An 18,482-nucleotide genomic window follows, 5' to 3' on the forward strand; every position below is an offset into this window, starting at 1 on the left:
GCGAGCGTGTGTCGGACTTCCGACCTGAGTCAGACGGGGCAACCAAGGATGGAGGCCCCCAGATGGGCACTGGGGGACGTCTCCCACCAGTCCCAAGTGGCTGTCTTTTAGCACGTCCGCCAAGACCGTGCCACTTACAAAACAGACCACTACAGATTACAGATTACGGATTTTGCGAAATTTCAGGGAGACAGACAGAGACAAAGACAGACACAGTGACAAAGCCGGCTTACCTACAGATTAAGATCCATTGACTTGGGGGTCTGGTGGGCTTGGGGGAAATCCCGGACGAGCCCCCATTTGTTATGCCCAGACCGTTTATTCCCCGAAGAAGACCACCAGAGTCCAGAGTCAAAGCTAAGCAGCAAGGATCTTTATTACAGGTTCGAACCTGGAACTCTCCCTCGCTCGCAAAATGAGAGGGGCAGGAGAGCTCCCCCACTGAGCTCCGAGCAGTGTTATATAGTCTAAGAAAAGTGGGCATAGAATTATTATACAAATCAGATATATGATTGGCTAGTGTTTGAACAAGGCGATTTGGCTAACTATGATTGGTTCCCGCCATTTCTGATATTTCAGTTCAACCTTTGAGGCGTGAGAGCAGGTTTATGGCAGCAAGAGTTTTATCTTACTTAAACACATCTTGTGACCTTGCCTCAGAACTTACAAAATTTCTGGTACGTGCAGAAAAACAGGTACTCACAGAACTTACGAAATCTCTGGTATGTACAAAACAAAATCTCTGGTATGTGCAAAACAAAATCTCTGGTACGTGCAGAAAAACAGGTACTCACAGAACTTACGAAATCTCTGGTATGTGCAAAACAAAATCTCTGGTATGTGCAAAACAAAATCTCTGGTACATGCAGAAAAACAGGTACTCACAGAACTTACGAAATCTCTGGTATGTGCAAAGATTAGAGAGCAGAACAAAGGGTGTAGCGGGGGGGGGGGGGGTGGGTATACATCTATCTTTGTGTCCTTTCAGAAGGACCTTGACAGTGTTCACCTACCTACTAACAAGACTTACAGTAGGCCTTAAACATTGTATCTTGGATATATTATATTTTGGAGCAGGCGGTTTAAAAACCTGCTCCAAAATCACCTACAGTCCTTCTTAAAACTGAAGTTTCCTCTATCTCACCCCAGACATACTAAAGTAAAATCTTTGGGAATAGTGTTAAATAACGTTCCTATGCATACTACATTGAGAACCAATGTATAGTCTCTCCAACAAAAGAAGCCTTCGATCTACATTACTTTCAAAAGGATGTCAATATTCAATATTTCATATAGGAATACCCATTGGGGTGGCATCCATCGACTTAAAATAGCTTACATATGCTCACTTTCTTACTTTGCCGTATCATGGTAAGGAACATTAAGTAGGACTTGTTATGAACAAGATTCACTTTATACACAAGAAGATTTTCTGGAACCTCACACTGGAACCCAACATTCTTACTCTCATCCAACTCCTTACAATGAAAGCTCGCTAATACAGCTCCTCCCCAAGAATTATCAATCCACCACTATATGAATTCTATTTTGGAAAGAGACTAAGCATAAGTCAATTCCATTCATTTGTCACAGACAGTACTGCCACATTTCTCCCCAGGAAGTAAAGCTGTCCCATCTTTCCTGATGGAGTGTACTTGACAAAAAAACAGTTTTGAGCGGCTCACTGTGAAGAACTGGGAACCCCATCTTCTATAAGCCCGGTTTGAATAACAAGGCCCTCAGTAATAAATAAATATGAGTAAAAAAAACCAGAAGAAACCCACACACTACACATAACTGGGAAGGAAGAAAACCTTGCATCAGAATGAAGGAACAGATGATTTTTCTTAGATAACAAGGTGTTTAGGACAAGTTTACATGTAAGGGTGTAATTACAAAGATTTGAAAAAGTCAATCAGATTGCAACATTCACACAGGATGCCTAGCTAATAATGTAAATAACTCAAGAATCCTGTACACATAAATCTTCTGAGAATCTCAAAGAGTTTTACAGACATTGGATTAATGGCTCATAACAGGGATTATCATTCCCAACTCTCATATGGGAAAATCAAGGTCAAGTGTGCCATTCCTACAGCCCTCCAATAGTCTCCTTTATAAGCAATGTTTTATAACACACCATAACAATAAGTCATATTCCAATACTAAAACTTCTGACAAATAGTCTGCTTTGAAATAAGAACCTTTGTTGAAAACTGTTCTTATGGATATTTATGAGGAAGTTCAAAAGTGTTAACTTGATCAGCAGTAATGAATCAAAAATACAAAGAATTCAGTACAGTTATTTTCAAAACTAAAGAGTATGTCAAGCAGTAATTTTCGCTGCCAGGTCCTCCCACCCCCAACCCCACCACTTTCTGGAGAAAGAAAACTCCAAAACATATGGCCCAGGAAGAAAATCTGTACTCGTTTATAGGAATGAACTGGCTTTTACATCTCTGCAGTTAGAGTACGCAAATGACTTCACAGGCAACAGCTTCCGTATGTTTCATATTTTTAACATTGACCGTTCATAATAAAGATTCTTTGATCCCAGATCAAATGTTTGAATCGATTTTCCCTACATTTACTCAGAGTCACCATTTAAAAGGCTCCCCTCTTTCCCACCTCAGATGTTTCAGCCCTTCCTGCAATCAGAACTGTCTCCATTTGTCACCTTTTCCATGGTCCTTCCCACCCCTTTGCTGTGGTTTTTAGCTCTGCTCCCTAACTTCTCATATAAAAGAGGCACAGTAATAAATAATTTTTGTACATAATAAGTTAACTACAGTAAATGAGATTCAGGATTTCATAGGAATCTTTTTTTTTTTTTTCTTCTTTTTGAGACACAGTCTCCCTCTGTCCCTAGGCTCCAGTGCCATGGTGCAATCTCAGCTCGCTGCAACCTCTGACTCCTGGATTCAAGCAATTCTCCTACCTCAGCTTCCTGAGTAGCTGGGACTACAGGCGCATGGCCACCACGCCCGGCTGTTTGTATTTTAGTAGAGACTGGGTTTCACCATGTTGCTCAGGCTGGTCACGAACTCCTGAGCTCAGGCAATCTGCCCACCTCTTGGTCTGTCAAAGTGCTGGGATTGCAGGTGTGAGCCACCGCACCTGGCCCTCATAGTCATCTTTAATAACACCGAAAGCTCATGGTAAAATTTAGTATAAAAACTGATTGTCTCTCAAAAAAAAAAAAAAAAAAAAAGAAAGAAAGAAAGAAAAAAATCCTTAACAGGTAAGGCCTTTGGATATATTTAAGAAAAATAAAAATAAACATTCCCTGGATTAAAACTAGAAAAAATGAACAGATACCTAAGTTCTAAAATTAAAACAAAACACCAAAGTCTTGGTAACTCATATAAACATCAAGTAAAACAAAACAAAAAAAGTCTAGTAGGCCAGGTGCAGTGGTTCCACCTGTAATCCTAGAACTTTGGGAGGCTGAGGTGGGCAGATCGCTTGAGGTCAGGAGTTCAAGACCAGCCTGGTCAGCATGGTGAAACCTCATCTCTACTAAAAACACAAAAATAGCCAGGCATGGTGATGTGCACCTGTAATCCCAGCTCCTCTGGAGGCTGAGGCAGGAGAATCACTTGAAGCAAGGAGGTGGAGGTTGCAGTGTTCCGAGATCGCTAAGTCTAATAAATGCTACAAGTTTAGAATATCCCTAAGAATAAATTACTTAAAATGATTCCAAGGCCTTTATTTTAAGGCCTTGTTGAGAAGGAACAATTTTAATATAATCTTAATTCCTAAAACCTTGAAACAAATTCTTCAGAAAGGTACTCATTAAATAAAGGTTAAGTTGAAAAACAGTTTCAAAATTTCCAGTAGTAAATAAAATAAATATGGGAGTAGCTTAACTATATATGGGTCCAATTAACCTGATATAGTAAAAGAAGAAGGTAGAGAACGAAAGGAAGAAAGGAAGGCAGGAAGGGAAGGAGGGAGGGGAAAAAAGAAAAAAATACCAGTATTAAAAATCCCTTTAAAAATGATTTTTTTTCGCCCATTTTGTTTGGACTGCTAGGCAGGTCAAGTTTTAGGACAATTTAAGCTACTATGATTCTTCATTTTAAAATGCAGTCAGATACCACAAAAAAACACAGAATGCTAATTTGGACTCTGCCTTATCCTTTATAAGCATGAAAATCCTATACTTTTAGGTGCTAACACAGGGGGCCTAAGTTGGTTATGACCTGGGCTAAACTGAATTTTCCCTGGCTTTGTACAAGATCATAGACCAATCCCAATAATTATAGATTACCTTGCACACAGTGGCAAACTGCTGGTTATTTCCTGCTCCAACTACGATATAGCCATCCTTGGTTTTAAAAGCCTAAAAGAAATAAATATATGGGAAATATTATTTATATGTTGACAAGACCACAAAAGTTTACTTTAATTTCTAAAATATCTATATAGAAAGCTTGTTCTAAAGCAATGTTATTAATTCAATAACGATTAATTTGTATCTTTTTCATATAGTTATATATATAGTATATCTTCCGCAAAAGATATACTACATATATACACACTAGCTAAATGTCAAACATTCAATAGCCACATGTGACTAGTGGCTATTGAATTAGCCAGCACAGACAGAATATTTCCATCATCACAGAATAGATCTCTCTCTCTCAATATATATGTATCTATATACAAACACACACATCTATGCACACACGTATGTATATATGTGTGTGTGTGTGTCTGTGTGTGTGTGTATATATATATTTGATGAAAGGGTCTGGCTCTGTCACCCACGCTCCCAGGATGGAGTACAATGGCATGATCTCAGCTTACTGTTCCACCTCCCAGGTTTAAGCAATCCTCCTGCCTCAGCCTCCTGGGTATCTGGGACTACAGGTGCATGGCACCACGCCCAGCTAATTTTGACCTTTTTGTAGAGATGGGGTCTCGATATGTTGCCCAGGCTGGTCTTAAACTCCTGGGCTGAAGATCTGCCCACATCGGCTTCCCAAAGTGCTGGGATTACAGGCATTAGCCACCGTGCCTGGCCCTTTTTCTTTTATATATGGATAGTTGGTTTCATTTAGATCGTTCTAAGCATTTCCTAGCTCTTCCGCTGTTACAACATTTGTCAAAGAAATAAAAAAGAGTGATTCAAAAAAATAAAGAAAATTCATTATAATGTACAAAATAAAATACTATATCCATTATGGTTTGGATCAATTAAGAATTTTTTGTTTTATTTTCATTTTTTTTCCCTGTAGGGCAAAGAGCATTATAAGGCAAGAAGCATTATGTTTCTACAAAGTGTAAGAAGCATAGATAGAAAGAAGGGAGAAGCAAAGGGAGAAGCAAAGGAAGGAGAAAGGAAGGAAGCGAAGGAAGGAAGGAAGGGAGGGAGGGAGGGAAAGGAGGAAGGAAGGAAGGGAGGGAGGGAGGGAGGGAGGAAGGAAGGAAGGAAGGAAGGAAGGAAGGAAGGAAGGAAGGAAGGAAGGAAGGAAGGAAACAAACGGGGAGAGGGAAGGAAAGTGACCTCATGGAGCTACATCGCTTCTTTCAAGAACTCAAATGTAATATTTTGGGCACTCTTTAATTTTAGTGGCAAAAATGGACACATCAGTATCTCTCTGGACGTCATGTGGCTTATGTACCTAAAAATATCTCTCCTTTTTTTGGTGACAGGTTCCTGTGGACAGCGACAGACACTCTAACCACCCAGTCCTAGCCCCACTGGAGGATGTTTTAGCACTTCCTTCTCCACATATGATCACAATGAAATCACAGGAACCAAATTTTACCCTCAGAAGGCCTCATTCCTACTTCCCCAAAGTAAATGAGCTATTTGAATGGTCATCCTTTCTATGTAAAAACTGCGCTGTATCTCCACCTATTTTTTCTTCACTTCCTCCTCCCTTTGAAAAAAAGACTGTTTTTCTTGACTGGACTTACTCCTGGGCTGACGACCTCCACCTGCATCCTCCAGAACTTGCTTAATCATCTGTAATTTCTTCATTTCCACTGAATCCTTCTCTTCTGCCTACATACAGGCTCAGTTCTCCATAAAAATACCATTAACAACAACTGAACAGAATTTTGATCAATTCTGACACCGCTTTCAAGCTATCTTGAATGTTCCTTTGTTTCCTTCATCTATAATGACATAAGATTGCCACCTGCCCTCACTTCCTCACCAAGACTACATTCTAGTGCCCTCTGTCATCAGGATGCTTACTATCACACTGAACTATACTTTTTGACCCCTCTGTATTATTTGGTACTGTTAACCATTCCCTTCTTCATGAACCTGTCTTATCTTCAGGCTCTGTCCAGGTTCATCTCCTAGCTCTCTGTTTTGCTCCTACCCTTTCTGCAGGATGTTCTTCTCCTGAGACTTCAGCATTTCTTAAGCATCTGTCTTTGATCTTTCACTTCACTTGCTTATTATAGTAGCCACTAGCCACACGTGATCATTAAATTTAAATAAATTGAAATTAAATTAGCCAGTCACTAAAGGTCAAATATTGTGATTCTATTTATATGAAATGACTAAAATAGGCAAACCCATCAAAACAGAAAAAAACACTAGTGGCTGCATAAAGCAGTGGAAGCTGGGGGAAGATGGGGAGTGATTGTTAATGAATACAGGGTTTTTTTTCAGGGCAATGAAAATGTTCTAAAATTGACTGATGCTTGCACAACTCTGAATACACTAAAAATCACTGGATTGTGCACTATAAATGGGTGAATTATATGGTATGTGAAGTACATTCCAATAAAGCTGTTATTAACAATTAACAATTCAGATCCCTAGTCACACTAGCTAAATGTCAAGCATTCAATAGCCACATGTGGATAGTGGCTATTGTATTAGCCAGCACAGACAGAGAATATTTCTATCATCACAAAGTTCTTTTATACAGTGCTCATTGAGTGGAACTGGGAGATTGTATTGGTCATGTCTTCATTTCAGTCTTCATCATCCTAACATGATATCTGAAGAATGTCAGGAAATTAATAAATAGTAGGTAAATGCTAATGAATCAACCAAATGATTGCTTCCAGATAGCACAATGGTAGCTAAAATAGATGTCAAGTAATACATTATAACAAGGTTTTATTCTATTTACATTGTTGCTTGGTTTGGTAAGGAATGCTATTAAGGAGATACCACATAAACTCTTTTAAACATTCTCTCTTGTCCATGAGGGCAAAAGTAAAGCTAGTGTCATAGACAGTCCATTAGTGTTTCTCAGACTACAGAAAGAAAATCTGCAACAAAGCTGTGGGTGAGGTACAAAGGATTTAGAGCTGAAGTATTGCAAGGAACTATTGACAACTGTGAAGTTATACAGGTTGTTTGCTTGCTTTTTTGTGGAGAAGGGTGAGGTGGGGGATGAATAAGTAAATGTGAAGTAACAATCTGTGTTGGAACGTATAACATGAAGAAAGGCTTTACAAATTTTGGATCAGTGACATGTCCAGTAAGTTTATATTTTCTGGGGTGTTCATTTCCTTTTCATAAGTAAAGATATGCAAATGTTTCCCTGCAGCCTCCAAAATATATTTAAATATATATTTTATCAATATAAAAGTGTAAAATGTTTAAGAAGCTTCTAGATAGCTGAAAATGCAGAGGTTCCTAAAGGATGGCATGCCCTGGGAGGGAATGGAAGCTGCATACCCCTCCCTATACCTTACCCTACACATCTCTTCATGTGGACACTTGTTAATATCCTTTATAATAAACCAGCAAGCACAATAGTTTTAAGCAAAGGTAACTAGTCAATTATCATTGAAAAGTGAAGAACTCATGGCAGCTGAGTCTCAGAATACAATCAGCCTAAAGATCATCAAATAGATTTTATAAAGATTCAGGTAAGATTAGGAGTTCTTTTTAAAAATTATTTGTTCCCTGTTACTGCTACAGTATTTATTTAATAAACACATTTTAAATAAGAACTTTAAAAAATAATATGTTATTGAGGACTTCTGCATCAATGTTCATCAGGGATATTGGTCAAAAATTCCCTTTTTTTGTTGTGTCTCTGCCAGGCTTTGGCATCAGGATGATGCTGACCTCATAAAATGAGTTAGGGAGGATTCCCTCTTTATCTATTGATTGGAATAGTATCAGAAGGAATGGTACCAGCTCCTCTTTGTACCTCTGGTAGAATTCGGCTGTGAATCCGTCTGGTCCTGGACTTTTTTGGTTGGTGGGCTATTAATTATTGCCTCAATTTCAGAGCCTGTTATTGGTCTATTCAGGGATTCAACTTCTTCCTCGTTTAGTCTTGTGAGGGTGTAAGTGTCCAGGAATTTATCCATTTCTTCTAGACTTTCTAATTTATTTGCATAGAGTGTTTATAGTATTCTCTGTTGGTAGTTTGTATTTCTGTGGGATTGGTGATGATATCCCCTTTATCATTTTTTATTGTGCCTATTTGATTCTTCTCTCTTTTCTTCTTTATTAGTCTTGCTAGCGGTCTATCAATGTTGTTGATCTCTTCAAAAAACCAGCTCCTGAATTCATTGTTTTTTTGAAGGGTTTTTGTGTCTTTATCTCCTTCACTTCTGCTCTGATCTTAGTTATTTCTTGCCTTCTGCACCAAATCCAGCAGCATATCAGAAAGCTTATCCGCCATGATCAAGAGGGCTTCATCCCTGGGATGCAAGGCTGGTTCAACAGACACAAATCAATAAACGTAACCCATCATATAAACAGAACCAAAGACAAAAACCACATGATTATCTCAATAGATGCAGAAAAGGCCTTCAACAAAATTCAACAGCCCTTCATACTAAAAACTCTCAATAAATTTGGTATTGATGGGACGTATCTCAAAATAATAAGAGCTATTTATGACAAACCCACAGCCAATATCATACTGAAAGGACAAAAACTGGAAGCATTCCCTTTGAAAACTGGCACAAGACAGGGATGCCCTCTCTCACCACTCCTATTCAACATAGTGTTGGAAGTTCTGGCCAGGGCAATCAAGCAAGAGAAAGAAATAAAGGGTATTCAATTAGGAAAACAGAAAGTCAAATCGTGCCTGTTTCCAGATGACATGACTGTATATTTAGAAAACCCCATCATCTCAGCCCAAAATCTCCTAAAGCTGATAAGCAACTTCAGCAAAGTCTCAGGATACAAAATCAATGTGCAAAAATCACAAGTATTCCTATACACCAATAACAGACAAAAAAAAAGTCAAATCATGAGTGAACTCCCATTCACAATTGCTTCAAAGAGAATCAAATAACTAGGAATCCAACTTACAACGGATGTGAAAGACCTGTTCAGGGAAAACTACAAGCCACTGCTCAACAAAATAAAAGAGGACACAAACAAATGGAAGAACAATCCATGCTCATGGAAAGGAAGAATCAATATCGTGAAAATGGCCATACTACCCAAGGTAATTTATAGATTCAATGCCATCCCCATCAAGCTACCAATGACTTTCTTCACAGAATTGGAAAAACTACTTTAAAGTTCATGTGGAACCAAAAAAGAACCTGCATTGCCAAGACAATCCTAACCCAAAAGAACAAAGCTGGAGGCATCATGCTACCTGACTTCAAACTATATTACAAGGCTTTAGTAACCAAAACAGCAAGATACTAGAACCAAAACAGAGATATAGACCAATGGAACAGAACAGAACCCTCAGAAATAATACCACACATCTACAACCATCTGATCTTTGACAAACCTGATAAAAACAAGAAAAGGGGAAAGGATTCCCTATTTAATAAATGGTGCTGGGAAAACTGCCTAGCCAAATGTAGAAAGCTGAAACAGGATCCCTTCCTTACATCTTATACAAAAATTAATTCAAGATGGATTAAAGACTTCAATGTTAGACCTGAAATCATAAAAACCCTGGAAGAAAACCTAGGCAATATCATTCAGGACATAGGCATGGGCAAGGACTTCATGTCTAAAACACCAAAAGCAATGGCAACAGAAGCCAAAATTGACAAATGGGATCTAATTAAACTAAAGAGCTTCTGTACAGCAAAAGAAACTACCATCAGAGTGAACAGACAACCTACAGAATGGGAGAAAATTTTTGCAATCTACTCATCTGACAAAGGGCGAATATACAGAACCTACGAAGAACTTAAACAAATTTACAAGAAAAAATCAAACAACCCCATCAAAAAGTGGAAGAAGGATATCAAAAGACACTTCTCAAAAGAAGACATTTATGTAGCCAACAGACACATGAAAAAATGCTTATCATCACTGGCCATCAGAGAAATGCAAATCAAAACTACAATGAGATACCATCTCACACAGGTTAGAATGGCAATCATTACAAAGTCAGGAAACAACAGGTGCTGGAGAGGATATGGAGAAATAGGAACACTTTTACAGTGTTGGTGGGACTGTAAGCTAGTTCAATCATTGTGGAAGACAGTGTGGTGATTCCTCAAGGATCTAGAACTAGAAATACCATTTGACCCAGCCATTCCATTACCAGGTATATACCCAAAGGATTATAAACCATGCTGCTATAAAGACACATGCACACATATGTTTATTGTGGCACTATTCACAATAGCAAAGACTTAGAACCAACCCAAATGTCCATCAATGATAGACTGGATTAAGAAAATGCCACACATATACACCATAGAATACTATGCAGCCATAAAAAAAGGATGAGTTCGTGTCCTTTGTAGAGACATGGGTGAAGCTGGAAACCATCATTCTGAGCAAAGTATTGCAAGGACAGAAAACCAAACACCGCATGTTCTCACTCATAGGTGGGAACTGAACAATGAGAACACTTGGACACAGGGTGGGGAACATCATACACCAAGGCCTGTCATGGGATGGGGGAAAGGGAGAGGGATAGCATTAGGAGATATACCTAATGTAAATGACAGTTAATGGGTGCAGTACACCAACATGGCAGATGTATACATATGTAACAAACCTGCACATTGTGCACATGTACCCTAGAATTTAAAGTATAATTTTTTTAAAAAATGAGCATCTTATAAGAATTTGGGACTTTTTAAGCTTTTTAACAAGGTTTGGAAACTACCAAATTAAGCCATTTTGCAAGTCTCAACTCCCAGGTAAAGTCTATGAGCTATATTACCATCAACAACTTTTCTAGTAAAGAAGGCACTAAATGGTCCTATATAAAGACAAAAAAAAAATAAAAAATAATATGTTATCACTATAGAAAATTGGGGAAGTACAGAAAAATATAAGATGGGAAAAAAACTGCATGATATCATCACCCAGAAGAAGCAACTATTAAGTAGCATTCCTCTTTCTAGTTTCTTTGTATGTGCTTTTACATTATTAAGGAAACTACCTTTGAGAGAAATATGACAGAAAAATTATCAGTGAGTGAAATCTAACCTAACTGAGTCCATCTTGTTTCTAATTTCACAAGCTAACTGACTTCTTTAACTTTACAGTCTCTTCCAGAAGCCCTCCTTGCTCAGGGATCAAAACTGCCTTTTAAGACTAATGAAAGGATACAACATTAGCATTATAGGAGGGACTTGAATTCTGCTAAGACATGGCTTAGTTAAATGATAACCAGCATTGTTCCCTTGCTTACCTTTCTATAAGAATTTACTATTTCAGAAGTCAAAAGGTGTGTGACTTCCTAATTGCTCCTACAGATAACATCACTATCGTCAAAACCTCCTAAGATTGGTATTTGAGATATTTTTCAGACTTTGGCATTCTGGTGAATGACTTAACTCTACCCAGACCCGTGAGTCATAGGAAGGATCTAATACAACCAGTCCTGAGACCCCCACCCAGAAACTCACTCAGAGTACTAAGATAATTTGGACAATGCTAAGATTTCATCCCCAACCAATCAGTAGCACCCAATCCCTCTCTCTTAGCCTGCCAAATTACTCTTTAAATCACTAAACTCCAAGCTGTTTGGGAGGCCGACTTGAGAAATGTCTCCCATACTTCCAAACTCCCATACTCCCATACTTCCCATACTTTCTGGCCCTGTGATTATTGAATTCTGTCTCTACTGTAACACTTGTTTCAGCAAATTGGCTCCATCTCTGCAACGGGCAAGAAGAACTGGTCAGGCAATTACATGAATATGTTACTATACATTAATTTCTAGACTGCATTTTTTTTTTCATTTAACATCCTATCACAAGCATTTTTAAATAGCATTGTTTTTAATGACACAAAATATGATTTTCAAAATTTGCTTCAACATTCTAAGTTCATTTAAACTGGAGGGTATTTTTTTTTTTTTTCATTTGTTTTGTATTCAAATCAAGCCCTATTTCATATGTTAATATCACAAATAAAAAAATATTAAATTTCATATTGAAACTCTGAAGAAAATGTCTGGTCCAACTAAGATCCTTAAAAAGCCAACCTTACCCCAGTAAGGCCTGGAAGATAAAATAGAAAAATGAATCCCACCCAAGACATTTAATAATAATTAACCTGTGTGATATTAGACAACTTACATAATTTAAGAGTCTCAGTTTTGACATCTCTAAAATAGGAATGATCAGTAATTACCTTTAAAATTATTTTGACTAAGTTCATAAAGTACATTGATTCATGTATTTGGCAAATATTTGTTGTTATAATTTAATATGTGCTAGGCTCTGGGTAGAATGGGTAGAAAATGACAAGACAAATGAGACATACATTCTAATAAAGTACCAGACACTACTCAAACATTCACATAAGTAACTATAAACAGTGACAGGCACTGGAAAAGAAAAGTACAAAACCCAATGAGGTATTTTTGTTTGTTTCTTTGTTTTTTTAAGAGACAGGGTCTCTCTCTGTCACTAACTGGTATAATCCTAGCTCACTGCAGTCTCAAACTGCTGGGCTTAACAGATCCTCCTCACACAGCCTCCTGAGTAGCTAGGACTACTCAGATGGAGTCTCATTGTGTTGCACAGGCTGGTCTCAAAATCCTGGCTTCAAGCAATCCTCCAATCTCAGGCCCCCAAACAATGAGATCTTAGGGTAGGTGGACCTAATGTTGTCTTGGTTGGGAGCTGTGAAGCCAGGAAAGAGTCCCTAGAAAAGTGATCCTAGAAAAGTCCCTAGAAAAAGATTGAGATGGTAAAATTTACTGACTTGGTAATGGCTTGAATATCATGGTTGAGAGTTGAAATCTAAGGGAGAAAAATGTGTCATGGATGATGCTTAAGTTTCTAAGGAGCTTTTGGGATAGTCCAGTGACAAGTTCACATGAGTAAGACTTGGGTACCAGGTGAAAGTCTGGACTGTGGATAAAAACTTGGCTGGATGCAATTGCTCATTCCTGTAATCCTGGCACTTTGGGAGGCCAAGGCAGGTGGATCACTTAAGTCCAGGAGTTTGAGACCAGCCTGGCCAACATTAGCGAAACCCCATCTCTACTAAAAATCCAAAAATTAGCCGGGCGTAGTGGTGCATGCCTGTAGTCCCAGCTACTCGGGAGGCTGAGGCAGAAGAATTGCTTCAACCCAGGAGGCAGAAGTTGCAGTAAACTGAGATCAGGTCACTATACTCCAGCCTGGGCAACAGAGCAAGAATCTGTCTTAAAAAAACAAAAAACAAACAAACAAAAAACTTGACTCATTTGCTTATTATCTATAATTGAAGTCATCACATGGACCAAATCATTTAGGAAGAAAGTTCACACTGCCGAGCAGGAAAAAAAGGGAGTTAGGTGAGGAGTCTGAAGGCCTCTCCCATTTGAAATCCAGGCCGAAGAGAAGTACTCAGAGAGTAAGATGAGGACTAAAGAATGCCTACAAAGTAGACTTCCATTACATCAGCAAGAGGTGTCTGGTGTCATCATGAGAACAGAATGCAGTTTGGAGTGAATCACGGACTCCATAACTGTTAAGGAAAGGGAGCGAGCACATGCAGACATCTGTCTGAGCAGTCTGGTTGTAAAGCACAGGGATGAGCACGGACTGAAAGCACAGCGTGAGCATGGCTGCAGATGGAGGTCCCATGTTGAGGAGGACTCAGGAAGTTCCCACTGGATGCTTCTACCTTCTTATTAACTGAGAGAAGATTGGGGAGATAGGAGAATGAAAGACTAAAAAAGAGTAGAGAAGTTCTGACGTATCACTGAAGACAGTGGCAGAGCACCGGGACCAGTGAACACAACTGGGATACTGACATTCTGAGAGCCCAACCGAGTGACTTTCTCCATCATCTCTCAGTTATCCAGACATAGACTAAAGTATATTTACATTCACTAGCTTTAGGGTGTTGCCAGATGGATATGACAAAAAGATATATGTGTAGGAAAGTTAGCCAGAATATTACTGAGCAATGAGCAACGGACTAGCTGTATAAGGGAGAAAGTGGTAAAGATAGGAGGAGATTATGACTAGGCATGGGGAGGTGTGTCAGTGGGTCAGAAGTCCTGATGAGGTCTAGGAGTAGTCATGACAGGAGTCGTTGAATAAGTAAGGTGAAAGAACAAGAGACGATGGATGGTTAGAATGTAAAATGCTTCAATCAGTGATTACAGAAGTGAGGCGGGTTCAGGTTATGCCTAGAGATCCAGTGTGAAGTACATAAAATAATTGCTGCTATGAGACAGCAGCAACACTCTCTCTCTCTCTCTCTCTCTCTCTATATATATATATATATATATGTATGTGTGTGTGTGTGTATACACAATTTCTATATATATACTTTCTATGTATATACAGTAGTATATACATAGATACTACTATACTTGGTCCCACAAGAAAGGAACTCTTCAGTGAATTCTAAGCCCTTAGGTCCTGACTCCCAGGCCCTCACTGACCCTGCAAATCACTCCTCCTTCTCTTCTCTTCATTCTGTTGGTTGCCTAAAAGAAAGCAAACCAAGTGATAACATGTAGTGTACACACACCACTAGCAGATTTTTTTATCACAGGGAGAGCTCAAACCATAAGCAGTGAATTGGGCTGTGAACAGTCAGGACTGGAGTGTGTCTCCAGTAAGAAATTCAAGCCTCAGAAGGAAAGAAACATTTGCTTCTGAACGAAATGATGTGGGGAGACAGCAGCAAGGGCAAGTGTCTAGAATTTTTAAAGGACAAGGCCAAAACCAAGCCTTGCCTCACAGGAGACCAGATTGTATTACTCCTGAAGAAAGACATCCTTCTCACTAGGAGCTGTGTACATTCAGGCACAACAAGATTCACTGATAGGGAAACCAAACACAAATGCACATTTTCATCACATGCTCATCATGGTAAACCTCCTCTCCTGGAGAGGGAGATCTTTTTCAAGACTGAGAAAATAATGATGGGTCAGGGAATTTGATGACACAACAAAACTAAAGAACTTCATGATCAAACTAGGAGATACAAAAGGAGAAGCGAATGGAGGTTCGGTGTGTAGTTTCTCTATTTAGAGCAGCTCCACACAGAAGATGTGACCACCCCTGAGACATAAGATACAGAAGTGCAGACTGTGGAGCAGATGTGAAGGCGGGGAATTGAGAAGGTCAATTGAGAATTTCTGCTGCTCCTGGAAGTTTCTACTCCTTCCCAGGGACTTTGCTTTCCAGGCTTCCAGGCATGTTAGCCTCATTTGATGACATCCTAATTATAAAGCTGACTAAAGATGAAAACATAGGGGTTTCAGAAGCCCATGTCAACACAATATATCATATAATCAAGTGGGAAAAGAAAAAATGTACAACTAGAAGTTCCTGTGTTATCTTCTTAAGTTACTTTATCAGTGCATCTAGTATTTTCCCTGTCCTAAATAAAATACAAAAAATTAGTAGTATGTCTACTTCAAAACAAGAGCATAAACTTCAAGCCTTCCTAGGGCTACTTACTTTTTAACGAGATTTTCTTCCACAAAAGGTAACCATTGCTAAATGACTTCATCATCCACTGGAAAAAGACATTCCATGAAGTTTAACTCACTGCCATGAGAATGTTTTCTGGAATGCCAAGCAGTTATTGACTTCTGGGTCTGTGCTAGTACATCATGACAAACATAGAGCAGTATTTCCTACCGCTGACAGTTCAGTTCACCTTATGGCACTGGAACTGGGCTGAGCCAGATGGCAACGAGGCACAGACTGCTTACAAATCAAGAACAGTGTCATCTATGGATGGAACAATGCCACAAATGGTAGACGAGCTCTGGAGTCTCCAACTTCACCTACTACCAATTTGGCATTGGCAGGACAATTTTTACGTGGAACAAACTATGTTGAGAGCTCATTGCTAAATATAAGCCCTTGCTTTGAATTACGTAATTCTAGAGTAGCCTTGAAAGCAACATTAAATACTGATGATTTCCTGCCCCAGATCCAGGCTAGGTTTTGCTAATTCCATAATAGGAAGTTGGAATGCTCACATATATCCTTGAGGTTCCTCAAACAAATTAAATTTTACTTCCAATCCAACATATCTAGGATTTTCAATCACCCCATTTCTGATACTAGGTGTGGAGGTAATGACAAGGAGGGAAATGGGCAACTGCCTCAAATATTTTCTATTATTTACATGTTGTCAATGGATATTATTTTTCTTATAAAGAAAACTTTTTATGAAGAAAGCCTGCTGTTATTCAAGAAGGCAGTTATCATGTATCTTGGGCACAAGGTAAAATGACACATAGAGTTTTTCTTCCGGAGGAATATAGGCCAAAAACTGATTTTAAGAAAACTGAACTAACTGTATTATAAAGAATGCTAAACCAGATTATTTTGAACAGCCTACCAAAAGCAGCTACTGCTTCATAGAAACTATGCAAAAAATGCTAGACAAGAGACCATATTGATTTTTCAGGAACACCCAAAGGTAAAAATTCCAAAAAATACTAAGCCAGATTATTTTGATAGCTTACCAAAAGCAGCTACCGCTTTATAGAAACTACACAAAAAAATGCTAGACAAGGGACCATACTGATTTTTCAGGAACAACCCAAGGTAAAAATTCCTTGAGCATATGAAATATTTTTAAGTACTCTTTGTTGTATCTCAAACATGTTACAACAATCACAGTTCTGTACCATCTATGTACCATATATGAAAATATCATTTCTGACAAAGCCTACATTTACCTCAGACTAAAGGCATTTATAGAACAGAGTTTTAGTCAAGCTGTCACCACATTTCACTACCTACAAGCAAAGAATCAAGCTAGAAAAAAATAGTAACTATAGTTACAATAAAAATATTCTAAATCAGCTTATATAGTGTATTGCCAATCAAGTTTCCCAAGCATATCTGTTCATCATATCTCTGGATTTATCAATGACAAAACACAGGGCATACATAGTGAGACAGAGATTGGGGAAGGCCCTGAAAGTAGGCCCGCCCACTAGACCTAAAGTGGCATTAGAGTACAGGCCCAGATGACAGCAGAGTTTCATCCCAGAGTATGTAAAATTTGAACAAGTGTGGTACTAGGAAGCAGTCATGGATGAGTATGGTGTCTCAAGCCTGTAATCGCAGCACTTTGGGAGGTAGAGGTGGGAGGAACACCTGAGCTCAGGAGTTTGAGACCAGCCTGGTCAGCATGACAAAACCCTGTCTCTACTAAAAATACAAAAATTAGCTGGGTGTGGTGGCATGCACCTGTAGTCCAGCTACTCGGGAGGCTGAGGCAGGAGAATTGCTTGAACCCAGGAGGCAAAGTTTCCAGTGAGCTGAGATTGTACCACTGCACTCCAGACTGGGTAACAGAGCAAGACTCCATCTCAAAAAAAAAAAAAGAAAGAAAGAAAGAAAGAAAAGAATGCAGTCAGCAAGACAAAGTATGGCGTATGGGAGATGAAAAATTTTGATAGCAAAAGTCTTGAAACTCACAGTAGTTAAATGGCCCAAAAGACATACAGAGAGTCACAGGCTGCAGGATCCCAGCTATGAGGATGAGGAACTCATAGTGGTGCTCAGAAACTCAGCACCACTCTCATATAAGGAATTGTGATAGCAAGGCAAAGGGTGGAGGGACAGGAACCAGACAGTTAATGCAATGAGAAACTCAGAGAATATAGGCAAAAGCAGAAGCCCAAGCCATTGAACAAAGGCAGAGCAAGCATGGAGAGTGATCTCTGGGGAGGGCAGGTGGCTGAATGTCAGATAAGAGCAACTTAAATGCTAGTTCAAGGTGCTAGTTAGTTAAGCATCTAAGACAGTGTCTGGGATATTAGAACCCAATACATTTTTTAAATCAATGTCAATGTGTCACAGCAATCTAGGCAATTCAGGAAATACGAGACATTATAAGGCTTGGTGGCAAAACTGTAAGCATAAAATAGAGGAGAGTTTCAGGGAATCAAAGATAAGGACCAACTGAAAAAGGCAAGCATGCTAAGAATAGATTCCCCAAACAAACTTCCTTCCTCTTCCTCACAGATGATCACCCAACTTTAAGGGTGAATATTAGTTAAAGTGAGATGCTGAATATACATCTATCAGGATTTATAGGTATGTCCTATAGTAGGAACAACGAGGACCTCAGTCCTTCTTATTAGGTACTTCTCATTCTTCTTACCATGCCCAAA

General features: G+C 38.9%; 1 protein-coding gene across 6 annotated transcripts in view; it reads right to left on the bottom strand.

Moving 5' to 3' along the window:
- SUGCT (succinyl-CoA:glutarate-CoA transferase) overlaps positions 1–18,482 on the bottom strand; it is a 747,336-nt gene that overhangs the window by 419,479 nt on the left and 309,375 nt on the right. For 5 of the 6 annotated variants that reach the window (XM_073008940.1, XM_073008938.1, XM_073008942.1 and 2 more), the window contains one exon: positions 4,274–4,345. The exons of the other annotated variant lie outside the window; for it this stretch is intronic. In XM_073008940.1, coding sequence (XP_072865041.1) covers positions 4,274–4,345 — 72 coding nt within the window. The remainder of the gene's footprint in view (positions 1–4,273; positions 4,346–18,482) is intronic. 6 annotated transcript variants of the gene reach the window in all.

The sequence above is a fragment of the Chlorocebus sabaeus genome, chromosome 21, assembly GCF_047675955.1.
Source record: "Chlorocebus sabaeus isolate Y175 chromosome 21, mChlSab1.0.hap1, whole genome shotgun sequence".
Lineage (NCBI taxonomy): Eukaryota > Metazoa > Chordata > Mammalia > Primates > Cercopithecidae > Chlorocebus > Chlorocebus sabaeus.